Raw genomic sequence first — 25,719 nt, forward strand, 5'->3', positions numbered from 1 at the left:
CGTCATCAGCACAGCTTACCCGAGGTTCATCACGGAGCAGTTCCGTCACGAGCATGGGAGCGCCGCGCGGCCCCCCCACCCCCCTAGCGCTGCAGCGGAATTGTCGCCGCAGCGAAGGGGTTAAATGCAAAACAAGGTCAACAACAATTGCTAGCCTGTGAACTCCAGACATATCAACAAACAGATGACTGTTGCACAAGTAATACACAAATACAACAGTGTTAAAAAAATACATTAGTTCACTACTTACGGTACAAGTAGGGCGAAGGTGGAAATGTTGTGTTAGACAACCTAGGATCAACACAAGGATACATAGCCACTGGTCCATGTGTCATGCATAATAGAAAAATAAATAACCATATCATGTCTTACAAAAGACACTGTGTGGTAACTACACAGCAAACTGATTGTCTGCTAGATGCACTTCAAAGTGCCCCACCTGTCACAATGCGGAGCATGTGAAATGTATATGTTGCATGCCAATGAATGGGATGATGTATGTCATTACTAATAATACTAATGTAGATATCAGTCTGTGTCAGTAAATTCTTATTACTTCACACATCAAAGTTGTAAGTTAGAATATGTCATCCCTCAGATACAAATTCCATTTCGACCTAACAGTTATGTTTTCTTTTATAGATGAGCCTACCCATGATGTACGCCAGAGCCAGGCCAGGGAGAAGAGTCAAAGCACTGAACCTGAAGATACCCAAGAAGCCCTCACTGACAACACTCCTGCCACTTCTGTGCAGATCAGTCAGACAGACTCAGTTGGTCTCAATGAGCACACACCTCCAACCAGCACAGCTGGTACAACAACATCCACAACCAGTGCCCCTAGCACAATAGGACCCATAAGTAGCCTGCCAGTACCACCTGCTCAGGTGGGTAACATCAACACAGACACTGAGGAGGGTGGACCGAGTGGCAGCAGCCAGTCCTGTGCAAGGACGACGGCCAGTGTCGCCAGATGTGCTGGAAGGGGAATTGTGCCCAACCTATTTGAAGGCACTGAGGAGACTGACACCCAGTCTGTGGTGCAGACAGACTCAGCTGGTGTCACTGAGCCCACACCTACAACCACCACAGCTGTTGCCTCACGAACCACATACAGTGCCCCTAGTACAGATGGGCCAATACTTTGCCGACCTGTTCCGCATCCTCAAGTGGCAAACAGCATCACAGACACAGAGGAGGCTGGACCGAGTGGCAGAAGGCAGTCTCATGCTAGGGCAACTGACAGTTGTCCCAGACGTGGTGGAAGGAGACATGTTGTGTGCCCAACTGAGCCCACTGAGGATCAAATTGCGGAGGCTGCCTTCCCCCAAGAAATGTTTTTTTACCAAGACTGCCATGGTGCATTGGGCCAGGTAGTTTCTGTCCTAAGGGAAATGACGGAGCTGCACCGGTCCAGTGACCAGAGGCTGGAGTCCATTCAGCAAGATCTCTCTGGGTTGCGCACAGAGGTGGCCTCTCTGGTCAGTGTCCTGCAGGACAACAATGAAAACCGAAGCCGGCCTTTCACACCTTCATCAACCACACCCTCTGGTCCAAGCACCTCACAGCCATCAACATCAGGAGCAGCCAGAGGATGTGATGTTCCATTTGAGGAGGACAGTCATGCAGACACACAAGATTCTGCAGCTCCGGAGCCCAGTCAATTCAGGAAGAGGGGACGTCCAACTAAAAACCGAGGAGGGAAGATTTCCAAAACCTCAAGGCCCCCCAAGGGTCCACCTTGACCATGATGTCTGTCTGTGTGCTTACAACACCTCCACTTTGTTGACTGTTCTCTTACACCACTCATGGCACTGATGTGAGGAGTAAGTAATACTTCACCAATGGAGAATGGACTGCACTCCAAACATTACATTCATCCTGAAAGATTTCTTCTGCATTTTTTAGTTGCTTCACATGTACCACAGTTTACTATGTGACACTGTTCACGAAACCTATTCCTCTGTTTCCTGCACAAAATAAATATCTATCACCTAAACATGTTGTCAATCCTTATTTCACAACAGCTTGTGTGGGTGTGATATTATATGTACATATCCTAAATATGATACAATGCCATCCAAAACATGCCAAGGTAATCTAGATAAAGGGTTGCATGGTGCAAAATAAACTAGGTCAAGTAATGATAAACACTAAGGTGACTGGCCTCGGGCAAATGTAAGAGCAACTGTGAATTCAGACTCAGAGATTGTGTGAGAAGTCGTACGTAAAAGTAACCTTTACTCAGTCAGGCAGTGTTGCAGAAACAGAGCTTGATGACACACTAAAACAGATGTTAGAAATCGACACATCTCCTACATCCTTCTCTCTACAGGTTCAAATCAACTCAAAGTGTCCAGCATTAGGTGTAGGGTGCCAAAGCCAATTCTGAGGCATCACACATTCACCCAAATGTCATATCTCAACTCAACAGTTACTACATACAGGCACCAAAGCCTGTGGTAGCACACATCAGAGTAGCAGAACACCCTGCTTTGGTCACAATCCCCAAAATGGTGATGTCACAAACCATACACACTAGCTTGTGCAATCAATGCATCATAAAAGAATGTACCTTAGAAGTCAGGAAACAAAACATCCATTGGGTGTGCAAAGTGCCTTCCTCAAGGGTCTGTACAGGCCACCCCAATATGAGTTTCCGACAGGAATCCACAATGTACACTTCGTACATCAGAACTGCAGCACATAAACGCTGAAGTCACGACTCAGAAATGACCTAGTGAAGAAAACGTTGTGTGGACACCTTTAACACAACAACACAGATGCCCTTAACCTACATTTTGATCTAAACACAAATAGAAACTTCCCGCTTACACATTGGTCAATGCAGAAGTGTTACACACATTTGCCACAATCAATCATCCTATTCAGCCCATATCACCTGTCCCAGGCCACACTTTGTCGAAAACATTGGACACTTAATGTTAACTTGATTTTCTGAACCCCACTGCTACAATGTCTGCATCCACACTCTAAAACACATAACTCCTATTGTGAAAAGTAGTTTCGTGCACGGTGCTGTTTAACATCTTCCTCACTGTCATCGTCTTCACTAGGCATTTCGCATGCCTCACCCGGTGTGTTCCTGTGTCCTGTTCCATCATCACCATTATCATCAGTGAGAGGTACTTCACGTCTTGGGGCAACGTTGTGTAGGATGCACCAGGCCACGGTGATCTGACACACCTTCCTGGGTAAGTAGAGGAGGGCCCCACCACTCTTATCCAGGCATCAGAACCTGGCTTTTATAAGCTCAAAAGCCAGCTCCACTGGCCTACGTGTCCTGCCATGGGCCTCTCGGTAGTGGACATCCCCAGGCACTGTGGGATTCCTCAGCGACGTCAATTGCCATGACATGTTTGGATATGCTGAATCACCTATAGGTGACAATGACAGTTGTGCACAATGTGTCAACAGGATAATTTAACACAGTACAAGAGATGTCACAATTATGAGAAAAACATACATTACACCTACCCACAAGACAGGCCCTCTCCGGTCCGATTTGTGACATCAGCCGTGGAATGCTGCTTTTTTCTGTAATATGATGGCATCATGTGGTCCTGAGAACTTGGCATAGACATGGGTGGTGTACAAATCCACAAGGCAAACCAATTTGCCAGAAAAAGTCACTGATTAAAATATGATAAAGAAAGGTTTGAGAATGACAAGGTCGCAACAATGGCGCATTCCCTACATAGCGAGATTGTCTGAGGAAGGCCCCTAACATCGGCGGTCGGAGACCGCGAGTGTGACGCAATCTCCTGTGGCGGTGTCGCCCAAAGGCTAATGTTGGGGAATATGACTGCAGAAATCTAATCAATATCCCCTTATATGCGCAGGACCGCGCAGGTTGCGTACAGTTATGCTTATTTGTAAAAACATGCACTATTGCCAGCAGAGACTGCAGCCATACACAACTCATCTACATCAGCTGCTTTGTATCCCCGCTGCGAGCAACAATGCCAGGCCAGACAGGTGTGAGGGCCCCTGCCTTCACTACGTAGGAACTTGGAATCGTGCTGGACGAGGTACTTCCCCTGTATGCCAAACTTTATGGCACTTCAGAGGAGCAGGTGAGATTTGATAGATGTTGGATGCTCAGTAATCTTGTAGACTATACATATTTGGTGATTTAGAAGTTTCATGTAGTGTACTATGACCAACACATATCTACAATTCATATCTTGCCAACTCTGGCAAGGTGAGGTATGTGATGGCTGAAGATTGACTGTGTTGCTTTGATTCACTTCAGACTACAATTTGTCTGACTCCCCAAAAATTCAAAGTCAGGAGCATCCATGATCTACAGGATGCTTTTGTCACAGTGCATAAAGTTGTTACGCATGATGCTAACTAGTGGCCAATCATTCATTTAACAAAACGTTTGTTGTGTCAATGTTAAAAGACAACTCTATGTGTCTGTGTATTTATTCATTTATTTTATTTTTTACACTTGTATGGTGCACAGCTACCCAAAAAGGGTTTCCCGGCGCCGATGACTTAACGATGAACAGAAGTAAGGGGTAAAGTAGGTCAGTAGGTTTGTTTCTGGAAAAGCCAGTGTATGGACCTAAACAATATCATGTGATATCATTGTTCACAACAGTTTCTCAGGTACAGGTCCGAACACTGACTACACATCTATGAGACATTGTCAGACGAAGTCACGGCAGACCACTAATTGTCTCCCTCTGTTGTATCAATGCAGCTCAACGCCCATTCCAAGCAACATCCCTAGAAAGCCATTGCCCAGAAAGTGCGGTCTTTAGGAGTCCATCCCCTTCGCAGCATCCATTGTTGCAAAAGGGGGAAGGACCTACGACAGAGTTGTTACAACATCGCTCAGTTCCAGCTTGGACGATCCTCTCCACGTTGTAGGGGCGCACATAGGACCATGACTCTCACGATGTACCGTATCCTGGCGGTGGCCTATCCAGAGCTACATGGGCTGTTGAAAGCTCAACAGCATCAAGGATGGGGGGTGAGTAATGTACTTCAAAGACCACATACAAGATGACACCTTAGTTACGTTACAGGTGATGTCATTTACAAGCAGCATGAGTGTTGACGCTTAACAAGTGTTTGTCTGCTTAGGTAATGAGGCAACTAAACTTGTCTGTCAGCATGGCCACATGTGTCTCTGAGCATTTCCATGTTTGTATCTTCAGCTCATTGTACAATTCAGATTCTTTTAACTGGAGGGCAGTGTGTAAAGCACAAGGGTGTATGATGTGGATTAACATGGTATGCCACATCCAATCTCAGACTTTACTCTACAGTAAAGTCTTACCTACACAAAGGAAGACACTGTATCAAATTAAATTCTAATGACAATGATGTTGAGCAGGACTTACACATGGTCAGAGGTATGACAGTACATTCTCAAATGTAACGTACCATGCTGGTCATATGCCATGACCCATGTATGAGACATGAGAAAGACAATAAATGTGAGCAGTGTAGACACAACACCTGAAATCCTCTAATGAACATTGGGTCCATGTTGCATCAATTATGTGTACATGTGTCAAGGACCAGATAAGCATTGTACTGGGGTGTCATGAGGTGTCCATCAGCACAATATAGTGTATTACTACACGTCTCAATCTTTCCAAAATATTCTGGTTACAAATAACCTACAACATTACACATGATTGACGACAAATGTACCTCATGTGTAACATCATTTGTAGGTCTTGTGGCTTAAAGACTTGCTGTTGTAAGTGTATGATTAGGGGAATATTGTAGTTGACATTTAGAACATAGTAAACAGGTATGCGAGAAAAGTGAGTGAAATTACATGATATATGTAATTTTAACTTTGAATAATGGAGCTCACCTTAACAACATGAAGAACAAACATATTCGACAAATGAATCACCAAGACATAATGACATTACTAGATGTCGCTGACATTGACATCTTACATTGAATAACAAGTTATGTCTTCATGTCTGTTCGTAAATGGAACAAAAGGATGCAAATCTATCTTTGTTATGATGGCATGTATTGCTGCATATCATGAACATATGTTCTACTCAGATTCTTGGGATGTGGAAATACCATGTACATGTAAGGCATCATGACTTTTTAACATGCTTGCAGTCTTGTGCAGTGTCTACAATTTAGAAACTCATGGTTGTCATAATGTCTTCCTAATACCTAGTTAACTTGTTATTTCAGCAACCACCCAGACAAGCGAAGGAGAAAGGGCCCAGGACCCTGGTGATGCAGCTGCCACAAGTTCGTCTAATCTGGGTTCACACATCAATGGACCAGTGGCCAGGAAAGTGAGGGGAGTTCCTTGGAGGACACAGAAATATTTCTGGAACAGAGTCCAACGAAACATGTTTGAGGTGTACACAGTTTTGCAGGGTCAATGGCCATTATGTATAGGATTGTTGACAGATGTGAAGTGTTAGCTTGGCTGAACAGGTACCTGCGCACTTACTTAAAGAGGTCTTCCTGCATGTCGTGGAGACATCATTGGATGTATTGAACATTTTGCATTTCAGAATATTTCCTTAAGTATTTTTGTTGCTTTTGAGAGTTGTGATTATTACTACATGTACATGTACACATACATGTCACTGCTTGCATCAGTGGAACTCACTGAGGAATAGGAGCCATTAGTGGGTCGTTTGACTATGTCAACAGCCTGCGTACATACTGCTTAATGTTTGACTATGTGATGCGAATGGTAGACTGTGTGCCATCGAAAATGGATGCTGAGAGTGAACCCAGATCTTCTAAGTGAGCCTAGGCATGATCACTTTATGTTTACTTCCTGCCATGTGATTCTTCAATATGGACCTTGTGTTATGCTAAACCTCTGATGTACCTCTAACAGACTCTGTCACCACAGTGATCTCCCCATTTTTTGTATCCATGTCAGGTATTTTGTATGTAGACAAGTGTCTGGTTCTAACCATGTACTTTTAAATGTAGTACCACATTGAAATACTTTCTACTAGGCTATGTGTGCCCAAACACATTTGTTCATTTGTCATGCAGCTTCATACGTAAAATATGGGCATGTTGGAGATTGTGTGGGTCTCCCATCTGACTTAGATGGCATGTGGTATGTTCAGGTGTTTGCTATGCCTAGCCCTTACATCACGGTAAACATGCGTTAAAAATCTGTAATCCGTTGCAACATGTCCTTTGCTCAGAACTTTGTCAGGTGACTATGTGACACAATCAGACGTCCAGCTGTGGTTGACCCTTTGTGTTTGGTGTAAATCATGTTTACAGTCATGCAAGATGTGGCATTAGTTGTGTGATGGTGTTCCAGTTGAACAAAGGGGAGTCCAGACATACTAGAAAAGCATGCTCCATCATGTGTTGGTGATGTGGTTATATGTGCCTATGTTACACACATCAGGCAATCTGGCCATGAACATGTATGTATGTTGAAGTATGTGTATGTGAAAAACAAGGACCCCCTGAATAAAGATAACAATTCCTAGGACAGGGAAATAAACAAATGTGCAAAAATTCCTAGGCAATTATAATAAAAACAAGGGAACTAGTACAAGGAAGGGGAGGACATGGAGGCAAATGCACATAAATTCATATGTTATTTATTAAACAACAAAACATTATACACATATTTATCAGATAAAAATTATTTATCACAATTTCAAATACACAGTTAAAATAAACTAAAATTATGACAAAAACAACAATAATCAATAGAAAAATTTATATTTAAAAGGAAGAAGTGGCAAGAATTTATGTTCGACGCGCGTTTCGGCGTATAAGACAACGCCTTCTTCAGGAGCCACACAAATTTCTGTAACATAACAGAAAAACATATAAATATAGCGAAACATAATCTATTATACACAATGTAAAAACAAAAAGTGCATTCACATCATATCATAAAACATGTCCTCCACAGAGTAGCTACTAGACCCTAATAATACATTTTGATAATGCTTACATTAAAATTAACAAAAAATCACAATGTTTAACAACTAATATAATACTAGAAAACATGATAATTCCAACACATGAAAACATCAGATAATCTGACTATTGTCAACACACTCAATAAGCATTTGGCAATTCATTATATCCATATACATTTGTTCATATTAGAGACTGAAATTTAATATAAACCTCAGAAACCAGTTATGTACATTATATATTTTACGGTATAGATATAGACTAACTTACTAAAAACATGGACAAGGTACATCTGTCCTTGATCTTTTACTCGATATGTAAGGGAACTACAGTTCATACAGCAGGATTTTCATGAAGACAAATGCGGTCCTTACATCAGTGTTGAAATCGCCTAATTATTGAAAATAAGGAAAATCTGTAAATGATATGAAAAAAAGGGGAGGGGGACTCAAAAAAATAGAGCGAGCTATTTAAAGGAGGCCATGGTCTCTCACCTTTATATAAGTGACCGTGGTCACACGTTAGAACACCTAATTGATGAAACACGGCTCAAGTCGAAAGAACGTGTAGACAGACGGAAAAAGCCAATGATTTATGACAACAATTATATCTGCACAGAAAGAGAACATGATAGAACTAATTAGTATTCACTAAACGATAAATACACTTAGGGCAAGAGCCATTCTATCGGTAGAAACCACTCTACGAATAACAGACTCACCAAGAAAATGTAAAAGGTGGAATCTCTGATACTTCCAAAGATACAATAAGCACTACCGAAGCGATATTTCAAAGTAGATTTTCCCCGTCGATGTGGAGCGGGATTATTTTCTACCGCACTTGCTCGTATTCAAGACAGCGTGGTGTCGATTACACGAGTCTACAGCAAAAGATAATAACACCAAACCAGCCCGGAATTAGATAAGGTATGTCTGGTTATATCTATGCTCAGCAAGTCAATCGACATACTGCAACACAGAACCCGCCCAGCAAAAGAAATAAAATCTGCTAGTGAATACACTTACCAAGTTTGAAGAAACTGGTGAGGGACGAGAGTAAATACTGCTGGCGTCTAGCCTCCGTTACGGTGATAACCGACAGCACACGCCTGACGGAAGTTAATGTAGCTTCCGGGATGGATCACGTGTAAAGTGATACGAATTTTTAAAGCGGCAGTGTGAGGCTGTAATGTAAAAGGGAAGGAATCTTCGATTTATTATATAAATTCCTGTTAGTATGTTAAAGTTGTAATGTATATGAATTACAACAAAATACATTTATATAGTTTACTGCGAATTATAGTTTGAACCTGATGAATGAGACTGGAAAAAAGGGGGGATGGACTAAAATAAATTACGATATCGTAATTTATTTTAGTCCATCCCCCCTGCCGCTTTAAAAATTCGTATCACTTTACACGTGATCCATCCCGGAAGCTACAATAACTTCCGTCAGGCGTGTGCTGTCGGTTATCACCGTAACGGACGCTAGACGCCAGCAGTATTTACTCTCGTCCCTCACCAGTTTCTTCAAACTTGGTAAGTGTATTCACTAGCAGATTTTATTTCTTTTGCTGGGCGGGTTCTGTGTTGCAGTATGTCGATTGACTTGCTGAGCATAGATATAACCAGACATACCGTATCTAATTCAGGGCTGGTTTGGTGTTATTATCTTTTGCTGTAGACTCGTGTAATCGACACCATACTGTCTTGAATACGAGCAAGTGCGGTAGAAAATAATCCCGCTCCACATCGACGGGGAAAATCTAGTTTGAAATATCGCTTCGGTAGTGCTTATTGTTTCTTTGGAAGTATCAGAGATTCCACCTTTTACATTTTCTTGGTGAGTCTGTTATTCGTAGAGTGGTTTCTACCGATAGAATGGCTCTTGCCCTAAGTGTATTTATCGTTTAGTGAATACTAATTAGTTCTATCATGTTCTATTTCTGTGCAGATATAATTGTTGTCATAAATCATTGGAACTTTCCGTCTGTCTACACGTTCTTTCGACTTGAGCCGTGTTTCATCAATTAGGTGTTCTAACGTGTGACCACGGTCACTTATATAAAGGTGCGAGACCATGGCCTCCTTTAAATAGCTCGCTCTATTTCCCCCTCCCCTTTTTTTCATATCATTTACAGATTTTCCTTATTTTCAATAATTAGGCGATTTCAACACTGATGTAAGGACCGCATTTGTCTTCATGAAAATCCTGCTGTATGAACTGTAGGTCCCTTACATATCGAGTAAAAGATCAAGGACAGCTGTACCTTGTCCATGTTTTTAGTAAGTTAGTCTATATCTATACCGTAAAATATATAATGTACATAACTGGTTTCTGAGGTTTATATTAAATTTCAGTCTCTAATATGAACAAATGTATATGGATATAATGAATTGCCAAATGCTTACTGAGTGTGTTGACAATAGTCAGATTATCTGATGTTTTCATGTGTTGGAATTATCATGTTTTCTAGTATTATATTAGTTGTTAAAAATTGTGATTTTTTGTTAATTTTAATGTAAGCATTATCAAAATGTATTATTAGGGTCTAGTAGCTACTCTGGGGAGGACATGTTTTATGATACGATGTGAATGCACTTTTTGTTTTTATATTGTTTATAATAGATTATGTTTCGCTATATTTATATGTTTTTCTGTTATGTTACAGAAATTTGTGTGGCTCCTGAAGAAGGCGTTGTCTTATACGCCGAAACGCGCGTCGAACATAAATTCTTGCCACTTCTTCCTTTTAAATATAAATTTTTCTATTGATTATTGTTGTTTTTGTCATAATTTTAGTTTATTTTAACTGTGTATTTGAAATTGTGATAAATAATTTGTGTCTGATAAATATGTGTATAATGTTTTGTTGTTTAATAAATAACATATGAATTTATGTGCATTTGCCTCCATGTCCTCCCCTTCCTTGTACTAGTTCCCTTGTTTTTATTATAATTGCCTAGGAATTTTTGCACATTTGTTGAAGTATGTGTTCCAGGTCTGTGTGTTCATGCATGTTTCTCAGAGGCTGTAGGGCAATACCAGCGTATTTGTATCTTAAAAGCTGGTCAAGCAGATGTGAGGGTTCCTAATTAAAATCAATTTTTTTTTAAATAAATATTTGTGCTATGTGTCATCCATGAATCATTATGTGGCTTACTTTGTTCATGTTGACTTACAGACTAACATTAACTAGGTTATTATTGAACTTGTATACAGGTCAACGCCCATCAGAAGCAGACATTTGGGAACGGCATTGCCCGGAGAGTGCCGGCCCTAGGAGTTTATAATCGGCACAGAGTCCACTGTTGGAAGAGGGGGAAGGACTTCAGACGTAGATGCCGCAACATCGCAGAGTACCAACTGGGAAGGTCCTCCCCCCGGCGGAGGGGCCTGCAACAGCCCTTGACTCCCCTGATGGCGCGTGCCCTGGCGGTGGCCTATCCTGCCTTGATGGGCAGTTGAGGGCCCAACACCATCAAGGAGAGGGTGAGTGTTGTAGCGAGTGGACACAAAGTTTACAGACATGTTACTCCCTTTCCAGAAAAGTGCTTTGTACAGGAGGGGAGATGGTATACACCACATTGGAGACAGGTGTGTCATGACATGGCTGGGTGGGTAAAGTTGAACATATTCTACTGGGTCACCTATATCTGAGGAAGATATTTATTCTAAGAGGACATTGACATACAGACAATTCAAGGCGTCACATGATTTTTGGATGGTCCATATTGAAAATAATGTGTGATCTTTGAATTGTCAGACAACCCACTTATAACAGTTCAGAAGTAATAGTTCCTGTATTTCCTACAAAAGATATGTGTGGCATGTCGTGTCGAATGTTCACAAATGTGGAACTTATATATGGGTCGTTTAGTCCTTACTTTTCGAACTTTGGCCTTGCTCTGATGAGGTTTGGTTTGTATGGTCTGGTCTGTATGGTCTAGTCTGTATATGTGCTTTAGAAACAAGGATTGTTTGACATCTGTTGTTCAGTGTGGGTCGGAGTTGATGTTGCTCCTTATTTGACTATAGACAGTTCAATGTATATTGAACTGCACATTTGTTAGTGAGTAGATTGTGTAACCTGCTCCAGTTTTGGAAGGTGTCTGTGGTACATTGAGTTATCATAGTGATTTTGTGTCCTAGAGTCTACACACATACAGTGTGTAATGTGTAAGTTCAACATTCCAACTTGTGTCCTATGTCTGTATCTGGCTGCATAGTCACAATTGAGCTCCACATTCTGATCATCTATGTATGGGATGTGACATGTTATGGCTAGGTGTACTAATGTATTCCACTGTTGATGTAGAACACACATGACACATAAGTAACTGCCATATTTAGGACTGATGGAGTCTGGTAATGTGTTAGTATGTGTCCATACAATGTTGTGTTTTAATTGTTATTTTGGCAAGAGATATATGTGAGTGGTTTCCCTTCACTGCTGGCAACAAATGTGCCACTTTCTCAAGTAATGGCACAATCTGGGGATTGGATATCTCTCTACGGTGTGTTACCGCTGTACTGTGTTGAGGATGTTGCATACAGGAACGATGTGCTATGTGCAGGGCCATTGTAGCAGTAGTGATATTTTGCTTGAGATACTTTGTGTGAGCAGATCGTGTGACATGAAACCATTAGTGGCCATGCAGGTGTTAGTGGTCGGTGTTGATGCAATACTGTATGCCACTGTGATGTCCCTGTTGTGCAAATGTTTTGTGTTGGTTATGTATATATGTCATACCTGTTTCCCATGTTTTTTCAGCATCTACAGAGCCAGGCAGAGGAGAGCGTGTGGACGGCATGGTGGCGGCAGCTGGACAGAGTGTCTCCAGTCAGGAGACTGTTGGCAGCGGAGTCACAGTGCCGGAGGGTGAAGGGTGTGCCCTGGAGGGTACCGACTCCTCCTTGTCATCCTCTGCGGATTTAGGCTCCAGTAACAGCCCTGTAGTTGTTGTGGACCCCACAGAAACTGTGTCACAAACACCCTTGTCCACCATCACCAGTCGCATTCGTTCTCGAAAGGGCGTGACAGTTCCTTTGCACCAGGCACCTCTTCTTCAGCCCCAGTTCCCACAGATGCCCTGAGTGAGGAGTCTGTGTCACTGTTGAGACAGATCTCTTTTGGACAAACTGCACTGAAGAATGCACTCCAGGGGCAGTCTAATGTTATGACACAGATGGTGGAGTTCCTGGAGAGCATTCACAGTAGCACCATTGTTGTCCTAATTAAACACAGACATCGCCACACTCAGACACCATCATCAACCAGCACTACATCGTCACCCAAAACGGAGGAAAGTTGCCGTGCATGCATCCACAGGGCAGACATTGACCTCCCTCAGTATCTCGACTACACACATTGACACGGACAACCCACCATCAGACACAGACCTTACACACACAGGTTCAGACTCACAGACAACAGCAACAGGCACACCTATAGCACAGCTCCAGACTACCTCTACCTCCAAAAGCCCACCCCTGTTATTTCCCCTTCCCAAAGTCAAGTTGGATTGTCTGAGAGTTCCAATGTGTTTCCCTCTGCCTCAAACACTTCCCCTCCCTCCAATTTAGATGCTGTTTTTCCACTCCAGAGCCTACTTTATCATAATTTTGAGGTGCCTGGAATACCCACATGATGCACCTACCTGGGGGATTTCCTTGGCAGTGTGTTTTGGCAAGTTGTGCTGTACTGCATAGTGATGGATCCCAAATCAGCATTGGACTTGCCTTTGTCATTTATGTGATTTATTATGTTCTGTTTATTGATAAAGTTTGACCAGCGAATAACACCTTGTGGATTTATTGCTCATGATGATGAATAATGTGATGCTCTCCTTCATTTCATAGTACAACAGTGTTGTAGTTTGGAGCTGGGAATAGGTGGTTGTTTCTTAGTGGTGACTAGGATCTGAACTTTGAAGCTGTTAGAGAGGTGTTATAGAAGAGGGACCATGTACATGCACTCGAGTTTTTTCATGCAATATTATGGATGTATATGGTGATCTTGAGGTGCAGGACTCGTAACGGTCTATGAGTACCAGGAAGTGTGATGTTTGTGATGTGTGTTCATGGATGTGGAAATTGACTGGTTATGCAGGTATTGTTGATGTCCATCATATTTTCATAAGCGATACCCACCCTAGTGATGTTAACATAAAAATGGTACATTTCACTATCTTGGTTCATCCCAAACTCCGTCGCTTGAAGTCTTATAATTCTTGCTACTACTTTCTCTAACAAAGTTACATTGTGTTGGACCCTTCAGAAAGAAATAAAAATGACTCATTTGCTCTCAGTTTCCTTTCTTTGAATGGCATTTTAGATTGTAATTGTGTAAGTGTTTCTTTATGTTTATGCTGATGAGGGTTGTTTCCCTTTCTGTGGGATTTATCAGTTAATATAGAATTAAACCTAAAACAGGATAGCCAACGCATGAAACAGCTTCCATATCAGACAGTGGATAACATAGGCAATGCTGGCTCATCTCAGAGGCCTTAAACAATACCATATACCTAGCCAGTGTACTAAAGCAGTTGGTGCAGAAGTTCCCCTCCCTACACTGTATTGATTGCACACGTGATTGCTACACCCCTAGGAACAATAACAATAGTTAAATCGGTGTTGACGGAGCATTGTGGATTACTTAAAAATCCCATGGAACTACACAATCTTTATGGGTGGACTGGAATGTAGCATCCATTTTATTTGTATATTCAGTAGGCTGAAATCAGAAAGCCTCCCTAAAAGATGTTCCCAGGATTTTCACACCATAAAGACAAGACACAAATGAAAAATTGAAGCACATTCATTATTTTACTGTTATGGACAGATGGGTGAATAGATGGATTTATGGATACAGGCAATGCCTACATGCACTTTTCAGAGTGCAGAGTAAGAGGAGGGGGAACTCATAATCACCAGAGTCCTTTGGCATTGGTTCTAATATAGCAAGTGGGTCATGAGGTCAGTGCTTAAATTGTAAAACTATAAGTTCCAGGGCCCTCAACAGGAGGCCACTGCACTCTGCACCAACCATTACTCCTGCCAGAACTGCCAATAACGGCACAAAGACAACTAGTAACTCACACGCCTACAAGTGTGACAATTCAGACTATTCAACATCACCCACAGGTATAAAGAGTTAAGAGTGGTTAGGCAGCAGGTATTAGTCGTTTTTAATGTATATTGAATTACTAAACAACTGTTGTACTCATCTCAAAATTAAACAAACAGCGCCATCATGTGGTGGACTGTAATACGTGGTGTTAGCAAGCACCCGAAACTGCCAGCTCAAATTAGCTTTTCATGAGGTAAATGGCCTTTTAAGCAACACAGTTGGACGTGGAAAAAGGCATACATTGTTTGCATCACATATACATATACTTCAAACTGTGAAGTTGGTCACGGTGACAAGGTAAACAAGACCTAAACATTCTTATCTGTGTCATTGCTCAGTTTGCAGCATTTTGATAAAAACAATGTTTTCAAGTTAACTACCAAATACATTTAATATTTAAAATGTGTAATTGGGTACACGTAAGATCTTCCTTTAATGCCATTTTGGGGTTCTGGTGACATTTATAAACAACTCGGCTTTCAGCTTTGTGGTTGATGATGCCACCAGAACTGCTTGCTGCAATATTGGACCATATTACACACTCACCCTCTATGTTAAGAAAGGTTTGGAGGGTGGGTTAAAACAAGCAGTGATTTCCCATTTTAGCCCCATAGGAAACTTTGGCGAACAATATAGCAAAAATCACTGAACGAATTTACACCAAATGTGGCATGAAGTTTGAACGTTACTCGGAATTCATACTTTTATTTGGTTTGGTGTAAACCTGTTCATTTGTTTTTGCGATACCAGTAGTTGAAAAGGTTTTTGCGAGGGCATTAAAGGATTAGCACTTTTATATATGCCTTCCTTTTTAACTGGCAAATCATGTCTCGTGAATCATGGCAATCGCATTTAGATTTTTTGTGAAATGTGTAATTTGGTGGATGAGGGCTGAATTGTTCCACTAAGCATGGCACAGATAGTTGCGTCAGTGAGTATAGCTAGTAGATGTCAAGACAGCTGCTGCAATAGTAAAAATATTTCCCTCAGAAAACTGTTGTCTCAGTAAGCAGACCCCGTTAGACAGGTACGAGCCAGTGATCATACCCCATCAGAATATGAATTGTTCCCGTAATCAAGGCCTTATCGTGCATTTTCCTCACTGGTTTTTGTGCACCATTACACACTTACCGTGAAATTAAATGGACTGGTAGATCAAGGGAACATCGCTAACTCAGTAAGAATTAAGCACAAAAATAATACACTGTAATCAGTATTAATCTTCTGGATTCTCTGCAGCCTGTTCCAAACCCTACATCTCACCAGCTATAAACTCCTTTAATCACAAAATCTTTCTCAACCCTTGATATACTGTAGTGCCAGTATCTGCTAATTTTCTACATTAGATTGAATCGAATATAGGTCTTTTTCCCGCAGTTTTTTTCCCCGCGTAGAATCACAACGCGGTTGTTACAATGACCGCGTTGTGATTCCGCATACCATTACTCCGCAAGTCGGAATAATGACTTGCGGAGGGGGGCGCTGGATGCTGGAATGGTATAATTTACTATTCCAACTCCAGTCTGTGCGGACACGGGGGAAGGTGTTGGATTTTAAATCCATCACCCCCCCCCCCCCTCCGCAAGTCATTGTTACGACTTGCGGAGTAATGGTAAGCAGAATCACAACGCGGTCGACTGCGTTGTGATTCCATGCGGGAAAAAAGTTTTGTCCTAAACGTTGTTTACCGATTGAATCTGACCCTCATGACCGACACAAACCGGTATGTCAGTTTGTCTTGGATCGCCCCCAAATACTTATATCTTTTCCTTTATTGTCTCCATGGTATCACCTGTGTTAATAAATATTTGCTCATTGTGCTCTGGCAGGTATCATAACAGCTTTTGGAGGCAGCGTGCACATGTATGTGCTGTCACCCAGCTATACGTTGGTCTCCTTGACTAAATTAAAGAATAATATTCCCACCATCCTGAACATTCATACCAGGATGAATGAGAACTTGATTTGCCTGAAAGTTGTGTAGACCAATTTTCAGACTCTGGGCACTCCAAACGTTCTCCTCAACTCCTCTTTCTTTTATCACAACTCTTGGATGCTTTACCGTAACAGCTGAAGTGCATCTTAGACTTCAACACTCCACACATAAAGCAGATGCCATTCTGCACCTCCAAAAGGAACTGATCAACAGCTATATGTTCAAACCCACCACTTTCTATAACATCAGTTTTTCGGTTGGAGGAATTCCCTTATTAAAGCCCCTTTCCAACATATCAAAAACACATCCAACCTTTACTATTTTGCAGAAATCTCTCAATATCTAGCTCTGTGGAATTGTGTTACTAATTTCTTTGCACAGAATAGGTTATAGAACTACTTGTGAGTCTTTTTTGGGGGGGGGGGGTGGGGGTGGGTGATCTGTGCTCTAAGATGAGCCTGCTCTAATATGTACAAATAAACTATGACCTGTAAATTGGAAAAAATATAATAGAGCATCTACAATTGATAAGCAACAGAGATGTTTGTTTCGGATCACTGAAAGAATATCGACTACCACAATATCGAGTACCCAAAATATCGAGGTGAAAATATCTACTACAAAAATATCGAGTTTGTATGTACAAACAGGTAAGTACAAAAATATCGACTACAAAATATCGTTTACAAAAATATCGTTGTAAAAAATATCGACTTTACTAAAAACAATGTTTAATTACATTAATATAAAAAATTAATTACTAAAATATAATTAACAATACTTAAAATAACTTTTAATAATTAAATATTTAATGAAAGTAAAAAAAATATATATTTTTAATCATATTTCTTAAAACATATATATATAGTAACAACATTTAATTAAATAATAGGCAATATTGTATATGTACCCCAAAAACCCAAAACTGACCCTGAACCCTAAAAATACCCCTTTACCCAAAAACTAAAAACTGACCCTGAACCCTAAAAATAACCCTTTACCCAAAAACTGAAAACTGACCCTGAACCCTAAAAATACCCCTTTACCCAAAAACTGAAAACTGACCCTGAACCCTAAAAATACCCCTTTACCCAAAAACTGAAAACTGACCCTGAACCCTAAAAATACCCCTTGACCCAAAAACTGAAAACTGACCCTGAACCCTAAAAATACCCCTTTACCCAAAAACTGAAAACTGACCCTGAACCCTAAAAATACCCCTTTACCCAAAAACTGAAAACTGACCCTGAACCCAAAAAATACCCCTTTACCCAAAAACTGAAAACTGACCCTGAACCCAAAAAATACCCCTTTACCCAAAAACTGAAAACTGACCCTGAACCCTAAAAATACCCCTTTACCCAAAAACTAAAAACTGACCCTGAACCCTAAAAATACCCCTTTACCCAAAAACTGAAAACTGACCCTGAACCCTAAAAATACCCCTTTACCCAAAAACTGAAAACTGACCCTGAACCCTAAAAATACCCCTTTACCCAAAAACTAAAAACTAACCCTGAACCCTAAAAATACCCCTTTCATTTAACATAATTAGCAATTAATCAATTCAATAAAATTAATTACCAATTACATTTTAATTAATTAACAAACATTTTTTAATTAACAATTAATTAAATATTACTACCAATTATTAAATTAACATATTTAATTAATTATAATTAAATTACTTCCCACCCTATTCCCCTATAAACCCACAACCCGCTAGAGAAAATACATTATTTTAATTGACATAATTAGCAATTAATCAATTAAATAAAATTAATTACCAATTAAATTTTAAATAATTAACATATATTATTTAATTACCAATTAATTAATTATTACTACCAATTAATAAATTTACATATTTAATTAATTATAATTAAATTACTTCCCACCCTATTCCCCTATAAACCCACAACCCGCTAGAGAAAATAAATTATTTTAATTGACATAATTAGCAATTAATCAATTAAATAAAATTAATTACCAATTAAATTTTAAATAATTAACATATATTATTTAATTACCAATTAATTAATTATTACTACCAATTAATAAATTTACATATTTAATTAATTATAATTAAATTACTTCCCACCCTATTCCCCTATAAACCCACAACCCGCTACAGAATTAAATTACACAATAATTAAAAAAATAATTAATTAAAAAAAATAATAAAATAAATTGACACTTTTCACACATATTATAACATAAACACACTATAAATAATTAAATATTATTTAAAAAACTATATTTTTTACTATCTAGATTATATACTTGGATATTTTCACTGTCTATATTATTTACAGTCGATATTACTTCACTTACCTTAAAAACGATATTTTGGCTGTCGATATTCTGTCTAGTCGATATTTTCTCCAAACGATATTTAAAACTCGATATTCTGTCCAGACGATATTTTGGAGTCGATATTATGTCTGTGCACCGTTTGTTTCATACTAGGTTACCAAACACAGACAAGATGTACACAAAAGTAATGAAAACATGATGACTTTTTTTGTGTGAATATGTACCACAATTAAAATTAAATGCATCAAAAGTCTAAAGGATCTAGAAAATATTACATAATTGCTTTTCAAACTAAGCACCTGAGTGGTGTGAATTTTGATAAACATGTATTTGTAATTTTATGATAACTAAGCTGTTTGTGACAAAAGCCCTAACTAGATGAGAGTTACATTAAAGAGCACCCAACCTCAAGTTATCATTATGTGTATAGTGATTATATGATTTATATGGCACCAAATCAGTTGTAAAGTCTTGGTGCCCTTTCAAAAAAGCAGAGGGATTTTCACTGATTGGTGGTGTTTGGTTGTGTTTTTTTGTGAAGGTTTGTTGGTCCAATGTGTTGTTTGATAATGACTCCTATTGGTTCACACAAAAAACAATTATGCCCCATCTTGTTACGGGTGTCTTGCATTTTATTATGTTTTTAGATCTATGAGACCAAAAAGTTTATTTCATTTTAGAGGGGTGAACAGTTGTCCATTGCCTGGCCCAAGCTGATTGTTTACTAGATCGTCATTAATCGATCATTTAAGTCTATCTATACAGGGCAGAATATGCGTTGTTGTGTGATAAGTTATGTTGGTGTTTGATGACAGCTGACTATATCATAAATCTGATCTACATTTACTAAGTGTGATAAGGTCTGTCTGGAGTGCACTGTTAAATGAATGTGTGGTATTTTCTTATAGCATCAAGCATTTCTGTGCTATGTTGGTTAGTTTAACATGTACTGCTGAATGTAGGACTGTGCTGTGAGAGAAATACAAACAGTGCATCCAAAGCAAGCTTTGCAAACTAGCAAACGAGATATCATAGCAAAGTCTATGAGATATGAATAAGTGAGATGGTTCACTATCAGCTCTTGATCCCTTTGTACCCTTCCACTCTTATTTCTATAAGATTGTGATAGAAGTGAGCATTGTTTCAGCATATCAGCCGAATTGATCCTGATATTAAGCTCATTTTAGAAAGCATTACCTTTGTTTCTCCCACTCGTTTTAGTCATAGCAGAGTGTATAATTATTGATTTGTGAATCAGAATATAGCACTGAATATTAGGAGGGTGGAAGACTGAAAATACGAATTGCAGAAACAAATGTATCCATGAACCTTTGGTCAAAACTTCTTTCTTTCTCTAATATTAAGGCTTAGTAACAACAGGTTGCAACAATGTTAACTAGAGCTGAATGTTCTTTTTGTATTAACGTTTATGTTGATATATCAGACCTGGGTTCATTGGTTTTATACAAATTGCTGAAGATATTTCAATTAACACTGTGAATGATGAATCTTTTTTACAGCACAGATATTTTCATAATACATATTGAGTAGAATTTGTTAGTTCATTTTATTAGCAGTTACATAGAGGATCTATAGCCTTTTCTATAGCGCCATACCCATTTGGACCCTAAGCACCCTATACATTGCTGAATAGTCACTGGTTAAAGTGAAGGATGCCTGGTGTGTTTGATTAGTAGGGATTTTCTGTCAAGCTATTATTTGGTAATGGTTTATAATGTATAATGGGAAGGATAAGATGTGTCCAATCGTGGCAGGGACCTTTGTAGTGTATCTTGTTTATGGAAGAATGTGGCTGTGGACTTTTTGTTCCACTCCGGTTCACCACCGGCCACTGACCAGCCTGAAAAAAAGATCATAGCCAGTTAAATGGTTTTCATGAGCTGTGCCCTTGTGGGCGAGGTCTATTTAAGCTGATGTATGCAGAATGGTTCATTAAACAGCTTTCTCTCAGAATAAGGTCTGAGCTGTTGTTTTATGGCCTTTATGATTGAATGTTGTCTCGTGGATTAATACAATGTAAGACTCACTGTTTTCCATAGGGATAGTTTGAGAAATGTAGTGCAATTTATTCTCTACTTCTGACAATGATAACATTTTGTATCTGTCTGCTTGCAAACTTGTGATTGTTTATTTCAGGTGTTTATGGAGCTTGATTTAATTGGTAATTTTAATACTATACCTTATTGTAAGTAAGCTTAGTTTCGAGATTCGTTTAGAAATTTGTCCTACTGAGATGTTTTAATTTCTGCAAATTGTGATTTTTCCACTTTAACATGTGATGCAATTTATGGGTTCGTATGCCAAATAAAAAGAAATAAGAGTTCTGATATGCATGTTATTGTGAATCTAGGGATGTGCTATTGAGGCGAAAAGGTACTGCAAACTAAATGTTTATTTTGCCATGTTGTGTATATGAAGGTACTAGGGGGTCTGCCTCATTTTTTGTAGGTATGGGTGTAGTTGGGAACACTGCAGTAGATGCATCGTTGAATGGCAAAGGTTGCTGGGAGTTTGGTGACAGCCGACTGACGGCACATCTGAACAGTGTTGAGTGTATGTTATATGGTTTGTCTAATGTATTCTCTTGGGTTATTATGTGCTGTTGAGTTATCTAATACCCAGGTGGCTGAATGAATGAGATTGTTTTTCATAGCACACTTCTACCCTGAACCCTGAACTAGATGTTTTACTCTTGGTCAAGAGACAAAAATAAGAAACAGAAAGCTACAAGAAACAAAAAAGGGAAAACGATGGTCATATTAGGTAGATTGGTGGAAAAACACGTTTTCAATTTCTTCTAAAAGACAGCCTCTCAACAACTCATGGGATGGGGAGCAAATTATATTTTGAGGATCGAAGAAGATGTACAGGCTGACATTTGGTGAATCGTTCATGAATGAAGATTGGACCCAAGTTGTTAGTGCTCTGTGGAAACAGAGGTGCTTGATAAGAGAACAATTGGTGATGAGTAACTAATGACAGGAAACTAGGTGGGGTGAGATGTAAGTACATCTGCTGAATTCGAGGATTAGTCAAGCTGCAGAATTTTCTAATACCAGGCATTTCAGGATGATACATTTGGGAAGACCAAGGTAGAGGCAGTTGCAGTACTTCAAATGCAAAGAAGAGATAGCCTGGAAGACTGTTTTAAGAGATCGAGGCAGAAGGGCCTCAGGTAAATAGAAGCTGTTGGATGAGACTTTATTAATGCAGCTTTAAAAACTCTGACAAGTGTCAAACAGAAAGCCCATGGCTATTAGAGGTAGAGTTTCCATTTCGGAGGGTTAAGCATCATCACGCTAGAGCTTGTTAGTTCTGCCGCACACAAGAAACTTGGTTTTATTGGAGTTCTACATGATAAACCTGTCAGCATTTTCATAACCAGTCTGATGCCTGAGTCCAAGGAATAGCAAATTCCAGGTGCAAATTGTACACCCACTTATTAGCACTATTTTGGGGTGAAGTAAATAGCTGGTGCACAATTTGCACGCAATTAGAGGTTACACTCCCAAAATGAGGAATTCCATTTTACCCTGTCCGGGGTTTGCAGATCAGAGCTGCATGCAGTTTACGCATGCTATTTGTCGCAGGTTTTACCTACCTCAAATCAAGATGGTGATTTGTGAGCTCTTACTTGTGTCTGACTTGGTATCCTGCTTCTGGCTCAAACAGAGAGATCAGGGTCTATAAGGCCAACCTGTGCTCTGTGGAATACTTGTGCGGTTTTGGATACTTGTTCTGTGTTGGATACTTGTGCGGTGTTGGATACTTGTTCTGTGTTGGATACCTGTGCAGTGTTGGATACTTGTGCGGTGTTGGATACTTGTGCGGTGTTGGATACTTGTTCTGTGTTGGATACCTGTGCAGTGTTGGATACTTGTGCGGTGTTGGATACTTGTTCTGTGTTGGATACCTGTGCAGTGTTGGATACTTGTGAGGTCTTCTGGCTAACTTGTTCAGATGATTTGATGTGTTATCCGTTAAATAATCAGTCATGAGGTCATGAATTCTATATAGTGAATAGGTAGACGTAGTGTTCCCTGTCTTACCATCGTTAAGTGTGGACAGCCCATCACGCATAAAGGCGGAGCCTTGAGTAGGCGAGGAGCATGCCAATCCCCAACATTTGTACTACAATAGAAGGCATAGTATGTAAGAATCTGAAACTCCACCAACACAGATCCAGCAAACAATTTCACTTCTTCACCTCAGGAAGTCCTCCTTGAGAAATAACTGCACAGACTGCTTATCCCCACAAGTCACAAATGAATACACACCCACCTCCCCCCGTTTGTAAGAACGTCTATCGTGTGTTCACCTTGAAACCTCCTTTTATTGGTTATTGCTTTATTGGTATCCTTACTTTATATACATTTTCATACGCACGTATTATTCTTGATGGATATGATTGTATTGTTAATGGCAGGTTATTGTCCATGTATGGAAGTTAAAAATGGAGGCATTTATCTGGAATATCTGTGCAGTGAGATACATCAAACTAAAAGCACATGTGCGTGTGGTACCATCTTTCCCCCCTGCGATTTGTTGCATGAAATCTGTGACGAGCTGCGAGGTGGGTTCACAAGGTAATTAGGCAGCTCAGTGGTAAAAAGGTGGGGTTTGACTTTTGCTTTGTAATTTTAAACGTGTGACTGTAGGTTCATTAGTACTGCTGTTTGCAATATATCAATACCTTGTCTTATTACACCCCATTCGTTTTCACTGGCAGGCCTTACATAAATAAAATAGGTATTGTTTGTTTTGAATACTGCATGGATTTTGTATTCTCATATGTGTGCCGGTTCACTGTCTCCATATCCATCCTTCCTGTTTCTATGTGTTTTTTTCTCCCCAGTTCCAGGAATAATTCAGCTCCGGTCTCACCTTTACCCTTTGCCCTTTCGGTGGGGCCTGGAACAGACTGCTAATGTAAGCCTTTGACCCAAACACTATTAAACAGTGCCCTTTGTAATTAACAAGATACTTCCTTTTCCCTACTTTAACCAAGCAACTTGTTATTGTAATGTTTTGGGAGGCATGTAGAAGGAGCAAAGTGTGTATGGGAGGGAGATATCACTTTGAACCCCAACTATATAGGTATAGGGCTTGAGTGGTTGGGGGAGCCAGTTAATGACAAACGGCCAATAAGCAGAATGGGCATGCTGGCACCCAGCAATAAAAATACTTTGTAATGGGCAGGAAAAATAATGTCTTTGGATAACACCATTAATGCAATGGACCCTTCCCCACCTACAATACCCTCTAGCACCTTTGTGACCCATTATTTTGTTTTGCCCTTGACCACAAGACAAGGACTAATGCTGACAAAAGCTAACTTCTGCTTTCTTTTTCCAGCTAGATGGCATTGTGACGTTGGCTGCGCCACTTTGTGAATACCCACTTGTGGTGCCGCTCTACCGCCATCTGCTCCTGTTCTCCAGGGTATGTGAGAACCACCTGCTGCTCACCACATCTTGACTAACCTACTTGCTTATAGCTAATCTGTCAAGTCTTTATAGTGTTGCTTCTAACACACTTTCACGTGGCAATATGGCGTTATTGTGAATGGCACAATAGATGTTTAATGAGGCAGTGAATTCCTATGGGTTCATAAATTTGAATTTTCAGACTAGATCACACCTATTCATGACAAAGATTTTGGTTGGCCCCGGAAGAGTTGAAATAAACCAAGACCCTTTGTATTCCCATTTCTGAGCCTCAAGTTTCTGAATTCTTCAACTCAACTGTATGCCTCCTGAGCCCAGACTCCATATTTAACAGTCGTAAAACATATTTCTCTTCACTATTGGACTGATGCCTCTTCAGATATAGACCTCATGTTGCTCCATTTCTAGGCCATTTGACTTTCCAACCCTACATTTTGGGCTTCAGCTACCATACATTTCATGACTTCCTCACACCTAGCCCACCTCCTGCACACTCCAAGATCCTTTGCTCCAAGTACTAGACTGTATTATTGCCAACCAATAGACAAAGTGGTTCTACACTTGTTGAACGGATGTCTAATTCCCTAAGTTCCTACATCACCCTATCCACAATGAGTCCTATTCAGAATCTCATTCCTCCACCCCCCAAGATAGTAAGTTTCCCTCCATTAGACACTTCACCCCCATGCCTCACCATCTCTAGACACAATCGATCTCACTCCTGCTGCCATGTCTCCATGCACCTGAATTCTCAATCCTCAACAGCAACATGCATAAAAAGTTCAGGTTCTTAATGTAGGTTCTTCATTCATAAGCATTTTACCACCCCTTTGGCTTTCCAGCACATACTAAGCTTGTGGTATGGTCAGGTTATTGATGTTGCAATTTGAGATGGTACCTTCCTGTAGCTAGTTGGTGCTACTTTTAGACAA

At 40.0% G+C, this 25,719-nt stretch overlaps 1 protein-coding gene across 3 annotated transcripts in view; it reads left to right on the top strand.

Annotated features, from left to right (window-relative positions):
- DMPK (DM1 protein kinase) overlaps positions 1 to 25,719 on the top strand; it is a 1,011,012-nt gene that overhangs the window by 862,092 nt on the left and 123,201 nt on the right. For 2 of the 3 annotated variants that reach the window (XM_078660912.1, XM_078660913.1), the window contains exon 13: positions 643 to 1,999. In XM_078660912.1, coding sequence (XP_078517038.1) covers positions 643 to 1,745 — 1,103 coding nt within the window. In that variant the 3' untranslated portion in view covers positions 1,746 to 1,999. Of the gene's footprint in view, positions 1 to 642; positions 2,000 to 24,195; positions 24,270 to 24,695; positions 24,783 to 25,719 lie in introns of those variants that run through there. The other variant, XM_078660914.1, reaches the window with a different exon arrangement.

The sequence above is a fragment of the Lissotriton helveticus genome, chromosome 9, assembly GCF_964261635.1.
Source record: "Lissotriton helveticus chromosome 9, aLisHel1.1, whole genome shotgun sequence".
NCBI classification, from domain to species: Eukaryota; Metazoa; Chordata; class Amphibia; order Caudata; family Salamandridae; genus Lissotriton; species Lissotriton helveticus.